This window comes from Plectropomus leopardus, chromosome 16 (assembly GCF_008729295.1).
Source record: "Plectropomus leopardus isolate mb chromosome 16, YSFRI_Pleo_2.0, whole genome shotgun sequence".
In the NCBI taxonomy this organism is placed as follows: Eukaryota; Metazoa; Chordata; class Actinopteri; order Perciformes; family Serranidae; genus Plectropomus; species Plectropomus leopardus.
The window spans coordinates 10,140,933-10,151,067 of record NC_056478.1 but is presented as its reverse complement, the minus strand read 5'-3'; the positions used below and the strand labels follow the sequence as shown (position 1 = coordinate 10,151,067).

The window sequence follows — 10,135 nt, the reverse complement described above, 5'->3', positions numbered from 1 at the left end:
AGTGAACAACACAAACCATCAGGAAGCGTTTCTGCTCAAGAGCTCAATGGCTAGAGAAAAACAATCATACCCTATATAACAAGTTTGCTTTGATCTCATGCCCTCTTTAATTTAGCCCTCTGTTTACTTTCCTCACTTTCGTGTCTCTACTAATCAGCATAATTTCATTCACTGACGTCTCCGCCTTGTCTAATGACCATTCAACAAGCTCAATAAACCAAAAAAAAAAAGGTAACCAGGGCTGACAAGAGCCAAAAATGTGGGACAAACGGCAAAAACACTGGCGACAGTCGCCTGCTGACGGCCAACACTAACCGGCAGCCGATCCTCGGCTTGGGGTGTCCGGGGGTTTTTAGAGTTATGGTGAGAAGCTTAGACATCTGAAGGAAGGTCAGAAGAGAGGCTGGTACCTAATGTCAAAAGTTGCTAGCTGAGGAGTTTTGGGCATCTGATCAGGATTTCTACTGGCTGCCTTTTGTTAGAGGTTTTCTGGGCATGTCCAGCTGGTACCCAAAATGTTATTACAAATGTAAATGTTAATCATACTCACATCCAGAATTGAAAAAATGTAATTTACATTCTTAAAATCCATACTGTTAAAAATAGTAAGCAAACAAACAAACAAAAAAAGGATCCCCTAATTGCCAATCTACATTATATAATTCAAATCAGAATCAAAGGGTTGTCTGTGCTTAATCTGATTTTCAGATATGTGGCTTGCACTGCACTTTACTCAGTGTGTCTTTTCTTCTTTTCTGTTTTACAAGTACTTGTTTTTAAATTGTGCTGCTACCCGTCTTCCCTTTTTTAATTTCCTCATACTTATCCCGGTTAAATGAAGGTGAAATAAAATTACAGTCACACTTGCACTATTATTTTAAGCATATTTTACAAATTTCTAGTTTGAGGTCAGCTGTTAAGTTGCATAATACAAAGAGTTTCAAGATGTGACGCTTAAAGTCAGGGTGCATTCACAACTGCACAGTTCAGGAGAAAGAGGAAGGTAGATTCATTGTGTAATTTGGCATCATGACTGCTGGTTGTTTTCTCAAATTTCCAAACTCTTTCATTCCTCTGAGTCAGTTGTGGTTTGGACAAAGTTATTTAAAGATTATAATTAAGGATGTGTCAACAGCAAAAGCTCAAACCCTAACACCTTTTACTGAAACAACATCTCTCAGCATATTTTCTCATGTGTGCAGTTAGACAATACTGGTTTCAGCCTGTTCAGAAATGCAATCTGATCTTCTGTTTTTCTTTTTTTTTTTTTTGTTTTGTTTTGCAGACTATTCAACCCTTATAGTCAATATCAAATTTGAAGTGAATCTGAAAAATTGCATTTTATAGTGCTCCTGCAGGTTACTGCATCTAAAGCTTGACTCTACAGAATGCATATTAAGATCACTAAATGCAAGCTCTGATGCATTTCACCTGCTGTGGGTTACACAAGTAATACTCATCTAATGCCAGACAGCTTGCATAATTTACAAGCCAGAAAAACTGCTTGGCCTCTGCAGACTGCTTCGGAACAGACTGAAATTCTTTCTAAATGACTTTGTCAATGTCAAACCTCTTTTAATGAAGACAGACAGATCCATGTTCCCAGGAGTGCAGTGTTCACCCTGGGGACATTTTGTACTCAAATGTTTGCCATGGCACTTCGTGCAACACCCAGAGGCTAAAAAGTGAGGTCACATTGCCTGTGGTATGTTTTGAGTTGAGATGAACTTGTTAGAGATTAACTTCTCTTAAAGAAAAGGAAAACAAAAAACTGGCATGTGGAAAAAAGGTTTTATTGTCAAAGCTCATTGTGATTGAAAGAACAGACAGAAGCTAAGACTTACATGGAACCTAATTTCAGCATTTCTTATACAAAATGTTGAAACATAGTGACGTAAATGTGGCGTACAGCGTCACATTTCCCTTTTTGCATCAAATATTCCCACAGAGTTGATGAAAAAAAAAAATAAAATAAAAAAAAGTCTACAGGAACACTTAGAAAACAAACGTGTTAAATGTTTTCACTCGATGAAGCTCCCACATGTTTAACACCAACAGAAAGAATAAATAATGTTACGTGGAATAAACAGAAGATCAATTCTTGAGAATCAACGCTCCGCACTGCTCAAAACACAGATGCACCGTATTAGAAATTGCCCGCTCAGATGATTAGACCCATTTATTTGTCAGAAATTTTAAGATCTGTTTAAAGTGCATCAAAGGACACAACTCAATACAAAGGTCCTTGATTTTAACCCCAAGAGCTTTAGGCCCAGAATACCTGAATTTTGACAATCTTTTAAAATATAGCAAAAACAAAACCCTGGCCGATTTGGATCTCCAAAGAAAAACTCACTTACAAATACACAATGTAACATTCTCAGTTTGTCGAATTGATTTTTGCGAAAAGTTTTGCGCAATTCATCAACATGCAAGTCTTCTTTTTCGTCCAAACAAGTTTTCACAGGCCACGTTTTAATCCCTGATACCGCTGACAACTTTCCGCCGTGATACTGCTCTTTGCCCAAATCTTTAACCAGAGCTATGAGGAAAAAAAGAGACAAGGCAGGGGTAGATAGACAGGAGCGGGAGGATTGTCGAGCCCGCACTGACCTTTTACATTCTGGAGACACGGTAGCCTTGTGCCAGGCAAGCAGAGCCCTTCTGATTTTATAGAGAGAACTGAGATAACGACTATGTACAGGCCATGTTTCTCTATTCTCTTTGGTCAGTCTTTACATTATGTACAAAGAACACTCGGACCGATGTTGTGCGCCTTCAGTTGGCACGAGCCATGCGCGTCTCTGCTCCGAAGAAGTTGAGCATTGTCTGGACGAGCTCGGGGAGATCGTAATCGTGCTTCCAGCCCCAGTCCTTCCTTGCATTGGAGTCGTCGAAGTTCATTGGCCAACTGTCAGCTGGAAAGAGACAGACGCCAAAATGATTCATGCTGGTTTTGATTTACAGCATCAGTTTCTGATCAAAGTTAATTCGCTTTAGATATGCATTTGCTGGTAGCAGATAACTAGACTGTGCAACTATTGAAAGAAGAAACAACACAATCTTCGTCTTGCAAATAAAAAGAACAATCATGTGAACTAAAATGTATCCTTCTTCAGTTTAATACTCTCAGAATCTGCTGCTACAGCCTTACTTGGTATGTTGACTTTGTTCTCTACATTTTAGCACTTCACAGATATATTTTTTTGTGGTTTGACGGGTGGGTCTACAGGTTAATTTAGCTGCCTTCTAGTTTACGGCACTGCACACCACTCGGGTCTGGTGTGAATTAGCTAGCTAGCACCACTGCTCATCCTGCAATTACCGCCAATAACGCTGTCCTGGTCCAACATCACTGCTGTGGAAACATTGTGCCCAACCTTCGGTCTCCCCACGGAGAGTAAGCAGCTCAATTTTGATCTGTAAACTCCTTTAGCATTGTTGACCATGTTAACACTGTTAGCTCTGTTACCACCTTTGCAGTCTCGGGTAGTGGTGCCGTCAAAGTTAACAAAAAGGGTTTTGTGTTCAAAATGAAGCTGCTTACTTGCCGGGGCAACCTAGAAGGAGACTGGAGGGTGGGCACAATGTTTCTGCAGCAGTTTTTTCAGCCACCGGGATGGTGCCAACTGAGCAGCACCGCTAATGCTGGCCTCTACACTACCTGGGTGGTGCACAGTGCAGAGCAGCCAAGGCTAAAGTTAGCTAACCAATGGATACCAGAGGCTGGGCAGTGGTCATGTTTCCACTTGTAAATATGTCTGGCCAACTGTCTGACTGCAAAGCCAACAGAAAATAAAATATGAGACTTTTTTTTGTGAAACATTAAAATTTTACCATCTGGAAATAGATAGTGCTTTTAAAGGCTGCACTAAAGCTCATTGATGCTGTTGAGTTCCGGATTTAAAGGAAAGGCCTCTTATACTTCATGTCTTTTTTTCTTTTTTTTTTAATTAACCAGTTAGCTAATGGAAAGCAAAATTAACGGAAACTGACATCCCTAATCACACAAAACAAATTATGTCTTTAAAGCGTCTGACTCAAGAGAATCTTGAGAATGAGTGTTCAGTGTTGAGCAAAAGTTTCACAGTTCAGCAAAGCAAAACGTGACTTACCAATGGCCTGCCGTACGTGGTCCACGTCGTATGTGACCTCCAGCTCAGGCATCTGCTTCTGGAGCTCCTGAGCCAGTTCCTCTGGGGTGAAGCTCATGGCATTGATGTTGTAGGTCCTCATGCTCAGAGTGTCAGCTGGTGCCTCCATTACTTCCAGCGTTGCACGCAGGCAGTCATCGATATACATCATGGGCAGCCGCGTGTCAGGTTTCAAGTTGCACTCAAACTTGCCACTTTTGATTGCGTCGTGGAAAATCTGGACGGCATAGTCTGGTCCGAGACAGAAATAAAAGCATTAGGATGACTTGACTTGATTACATGACGTGTAAAGGAGGAGATGGAAGCTGTTCAGACATGTGAAAATATGGAGATAGAGCATCAGGTTGTCTGCTGGCCTAAAAATACAACTCTCTGGCATAAGTTTGTTATATAACAAACTTGTGACATATCATGAGTGCTACAGGAATAGACGTCCATTAAAAATTGAAACCTTGTGTATGGTCTGAGTTTCATCCCTCTCACCTGTTGTGCCGCCCCCGGGCATGGAGTCAGCAGAGATGATTCCTGGGTAACGGAGACAGCGGAAGTCCAGGCCGTAACGGTGGTGGTAGTACTGTTGAAGGGCAGAAAGGAGGAAATTATTAATAAAAACATATTGAAAATATTCAGTGTGTTCTTACAGCAGATACCAGGATACTATACTATATGTAAAAAGGAAAGAATAATGCAAATGTATACAGCAGGATGTATAGTTGAAGTTTTGGAATGACTTTAAGAAAGACAAAAATCTGATATCTTACCTCTCCCATCAGCTCGGCATGGACTTTAGAGACACCGTAGATGGTACGAGGTCTCTGCACACACAGATCTGGGGTAGGGTTGCGTGGTGAAGTGGGACCGAAGGCACCGATGGTGCTTGGGACAAACAGACGCAAGCCGTGCTCCGCTGCAATGTCCAAGATGTTGTGAAGCCCTAAGAAACGCACAAAAAAATGCATCATTAGGACAACACACTTCACCAATGTTGCAGTCATGAATGTAAGACTCAATAAAATGTTAGCGGGTGCTTACCGGTGATGTTCACAGAGCGCGCCAAGGCCACGTTTGCCTCTCCAACAGCGCTGAGGAGGGCGCTGTAGTGAACCAGCCAAGTGATGCGGTTGTTTACCACAATTTCCCGCAGGTTCTTGTAGTCCAGGATGTCTGAGTAGATGAAGGGGCCTGATGGTGAAAGAGATGATTGGAGATTTTCTATATCAATTCATCCATTCAGCTAATATAAAGTATTTATGTATGCTTGTATTTCAGGGCCAGCTTGTGATGGACTGCTCATTTGTCCTTCCTGCATGTTTCTATTTCCTGTTTCATGCATTCCACTTTAATTTTGTTTATAACCCAAAGCTGTTCATGATGTCTTTTGACAGCTCATTACTGAACTTGCGTCACATATTGATTTGGTATAATTTGCCAGTATTTTTTGTGGAAACGTGACTTCCTCTTGCGCAAAGATGACAGAAAATCAATAAGAACCAAACAGGCTTTATTTGCCCACAATGTCATACTGTTATTTGGCAATAAAGCTATGGTACATTTGTAACACATTAACAACCTTCCCTGGCAAATGCCTGAATTTTTAAAGGTGTGTGCTATGAGTCATAGCTATGACTTGAATGTGACCAAAGACTGTCTACACACTAAAGAAATATTCCATTTTGATGACGTGTCTGTGTTTTTCTTTGAGGCTAAATGCACTTGGTTAAATGTGATGTTCTTGTATTTTTAAATTTAATCTCATAAATAATCTATTTTTACCTTATCTTATTTTTCTGCTGCTGGTTATTGTTATTCTATATTATTATGATTTTCTTTTTTATTCTATAGACTTAATCATTTTTTGTTGTTTTTTTTTTTTCTTTTTTAAATTTTATTTTAATAGTCTTATTGTTGTAACTTTCTATTCTTGCAAAACTGTGTGAATCTGATCAATTTCATAATGTAGAACTCAGTTGTAACCAAGTTGACTCACCGCTGTGGAAAACGTTGCTGGGAGGTTTCCTGATATCGGACAGAATGACGTTGTTCTTTCCAAACCTCTTCCTAAGAAGCAGAAAACCTTTGTTACACATCTTAAAAAATCCCCAGAATCTGCTCTCATTATGTTGAAATGTGATTGGCAATTGGTCATTTACCAGGTGTGACCACATAATGTGTGATTTGTTCATGACAATCAAAAAAGTAGAAATCTTACCTCAGCAATTTAGCGAGCCCCACTCCGAGCTGACCCAGGCCTCCTGCGTAAGATAGAGAGAAAAATGGGTGTTATGCACACATTAAATGAGCAGCAGCTAATAATCATCAGCTGGTTTCCATGGAGACTGAAATAACTAAGAAGGAGAGTGAGCCATAAGAAAAAGGGTCACAGCACTTGACGCCTACACTTCTGTTTTGTCAATCCTTGCTGCTCTCATTGCAAAATCCTGCTGGTCTTGAATAATTCAATTTATCTGCATCTTGATGACCATGTATGAAATGATTGTGCTCCACTGTGTTTAATAGCCAAAAAAACAGATGCTGCGTACCTGTAATGAGCACCTTGGGGTGGTCTGTTTCTGAGAAGGACACGGAGTGGAAGCTGGCGTCAGAAGTCACCTGCCGAGGGGAGAAGCTGATGTTGCGTACAGCCACCGTTAGGGGCTGGCAGCCGCACCCTGGGGTGCTGAGCAGGGCCTGCTTGGCCACCTTGCTGAGGGTTCTGATGACAGGCATGTTGGTAGCTGTGGAGGGAAAAAAAAGTGTGATCATGCTTTTCAGGTGACAAATTCCACAGGTATTAGTGACATTAAGTGACTATTTTGGTCTTTAAAGCAAGACAATTCCCACCAATCTATTAAAATCTAAGTAGTTTTAAAATGTTTGACTGCCATCATCTGGTGGCCTCTTTCAGTACATTTTCTGGCCAAGGCATGAGGTTCTGTGTCAGGAGATTTGGGCTCCTCTCCAGACCTCAGGCGCCGAGAGCCGGACAGACAGTCAGAGGAGGAGACGACAAAAGTGGCACTCAGTGATTTCATTTACTCTTTCATTTGCAGCAAAATGGTGAAGCGCGCAAGAGTGATAAATCAGCATAAAGACAACAATGAAACAATGAAAGCGGCCCGAGATGCGAGAAAACGTGCCAGCAGGCAAGACACGTAGGCTTCACTTAAATGCAAATGACAGTGTATTGTTACCAAAGAGGCGCACTTGAGCGCATAGCAACCCCAAACTCCAAACAGTTTCACGAGTACCTTTCATTCACAGCCGGTTACAAAACTTGTATGCAACATTCTCCGGATACCTATTTCTAGTGCGAGTTTTTTTTTTTTTTTTTTTAGAAACGTACACGACTGCAGAAACGATGGAAAACTGAATGAGCTCATTAAAAGCAGCTCGAAAACACGCGCGTTATGTCATTTGAAGGTTTTAAACGCGCCTTCTTTATGTTTATGCCCCGATATATATATATATATTTTTGGGGTAAGGCATTATTTCATAAGTGAACTTACCGTGAGAGCTGCGAGCTTCCAAAAAGAGGAAAGAACAGAGTAACTTGAGTGTCTTTATACTGCCCTGCCTCCACCGAGAGCCAATCAGGAAGAGAGGGCGTACAGTAGCAGACGATAAACAGTGCCAAGATCAGGTCGACAATCACTGTGACAGGATTTGGAAATATTTTTGGACCGTTTTATCACTTAGGCAAACCTTTATCATTGACATCTTCCAGAGGAATTCTTATTTGTAAAAGATCTAATATAATAATAATAAAAAAAATATGGAAACTTTTTTTATTACATTGGAGATAATAAATTAAGCATCAACTCTTAAACTTAACGTTTTAAATCATTTTGCGCGTAAAAAACGTGCGCCCTTGCTCCATCTGACCATTCGCTCTCCTCACAACATCCACTGTGTTGCAAACACGGTTTTGCGCACATGTCAGCCAGTTGTGTAACAGGGGACTCAGAGCCGCCCCCCCTCTTGGATCTTTTGAGTAATGTCTATAGTTTTGTTCCGTAATGAAAGGCTGTGCTGATCTTCATTTGGTGAGGCTGCTTTTCCACGTAGACTTTAGGCTAGCGGTTTGGGAGTTTGAAGATTTTTTTGAATGAGTGAGAACAAACAGCTTTCAGATGTGACATACATTTTTAAAGAAAATAGGGAGACGTAGTGAACCATCCAGACAGACAAATGAAACCAGGGCAGTGCGCCTGAGTGAAGCTGCTCTTGGCACACAGCCTGAACTCAGTACGTCACTGTGGCACTTTCAGCCTAATATCATTAAGAAGAAAGCTGTTGGCCAAAAAAACCCCACACATTACAAATACATACAATAAGCAAATTAAAAGTGTGAGCAAGCACGTAGAAATTAAATACATGAGTGTGCACGTTAATAAATCAGGTTCAAGTCATTTTAAACACATTGTGGTTTCTAAATCTGAGCGGATTGATAGAGAAAATGTAGCGGACCAAGGTGACTCACCGGTTGATGTTGAAATCTGTAAGCAGCGCAAACTCCTGTGTTTCTGTTCTGTGTGAGCGGCTTTACGAGGCTGAGATGCGGTTTCCTCCTGTGAGCTGCAGCTTTCCGCGCTCTGACGTGACGCCTGTGTTATCTCCGACCAGTGTTGCATCAGCTTCGTCTTCAAGCTATATATCAGCGGCCATCTGGTTTCAGAGGAAGCCGGCTTTCTCGCGGATTGGTGGAGCCTCGGAGGTGCGGTCCTCCCTCACAGACCACTCCCATACAGAGTCACTGACCAGCACCCAGCAGCGTCCTCAGCCTGGCTGCAGGGCCCTTCACTGCCGCTCAAATCTGAGGCCACGAGTCCGCTTCTAGGAGTTGTTTCCCAAAAATCATTTTAACACATGCAGATTCTCAGTACATGTGCGCGCGGTGATTGATAGGCTGCTGGTTGTAGACTAATCAGTGATAAAGGCTGATGGTGTAATAGAGGATATGAAAGGGATATATATTATATGATATCTTATTCTTATTATATTATATTTATTATTATATTATATTATATTATTTATATTATATTATATTATATTATATTATATTATATTATATTATATATATATATGGTTGATTATGTCATCAAGGACTAAGCTGCCAATCCCATTTTTTATTATAATGGTGTCAAAAAAAGTTTAAAAACAGTAAAATGAATAAATAAATAAATAACAAATAAGTTAGAATAGTGTCTGAGAGGCCAGATGTATCTAATTATCTGGCTTGTTTTGTCAGAACAACCGACTAAACCCCAAATATATTCAGTCAATCATAGAAGACCAAGAATTTGACAAAGTGAATGTAAAGAATTCATTGAATTTTGGCTTTAAAAATTACTTCAACGATTAATTGGTTATAGAAAACGGCTGCTTTTTTTCTGTCCACTGACTAATCCATTAATTAACTAATTGTTTAATGTATTATCTTATTTTATATATAAATCATATTCTTTACACATAAATTTAAATGGGCTACGGTATATTTTTATGTCAATATTTATGTCTAAAGATGTAAAAAAAAAAAATGAGAGTAAAGCTATGGTTATTCTGATTTTCCATAATTTTTCGTCTACAGTTCCTCATGAGAGCATGTTTTCCACCTTGTTATTATGTATTCACTAATAAGCTATAACTTTCCAAGTCTCGATCAATCTTAATTCAGTTGAAACATGGAAATGAACATGACAATCTCCATAAACGAGGACCCGCTCCCAAGTAGATATAAATGCCTCATTCAAGGAAAACATGATTCTTATCTTTAGTTGATTATGCACTTATAAAATATAGAGAAAATATATGCATTATATTATATTCCTCACAATATATCCTCCTAAATCCTACACACTGGACCTTTAATTCCTTAACATAAAGCTTTGTCCCTTTCCCCCTAAATAACATTAATGTTGTATATCATCTTTTTCCACACTGTCTGACAGTATGCTACAACACCTAGTATATCGTTTGTATGA

At 40.0% G+C, this 10,135-nt stretch overlaps 1 protein-coding gene across 1 annotated transcript; it reads right to left on the bottom strand.

Annotated features, from left to right (window-relative positions):
• Nucleotides 1-1,777: 1,777 nt before the first annotated feature.
• tdh (L-threonine dehydrogenase) lies at nucleotides 1,778-8,800 on the bottom strand. The gene is made up of 9 exons (XM_042503416.1): nucleotides 8,635-8,800; nucleotides 6,695-6,889; nucleotides 6,364-6,406; nucleotides 6,142-6,212; nucleotides 5,187-5,336; nucleotides 4,916-5,088; nucleotides 4,638-4,728; nucleotides 4,116-4,385; nucleotides 1,778-2,918 (listed from the first exon to the last, which is right to left on the bottom strand). The coding sequence occupies exons 1-9, from the start codon at nucleotides 8,783-8,785 to the stop codon at nucleotides 2,779-2,781; spliced, it is 1,284 nt and encodes a 427-aa protein (XP_042359350.1). The 5' UTR covers nucleotides 8,786-8,800; the 3' UTR covers nucleotides 1,778-2,778.
• Between the last annotated feature and the right edge of the window lie 1,335 nt (nucleotides 8,801-10,135).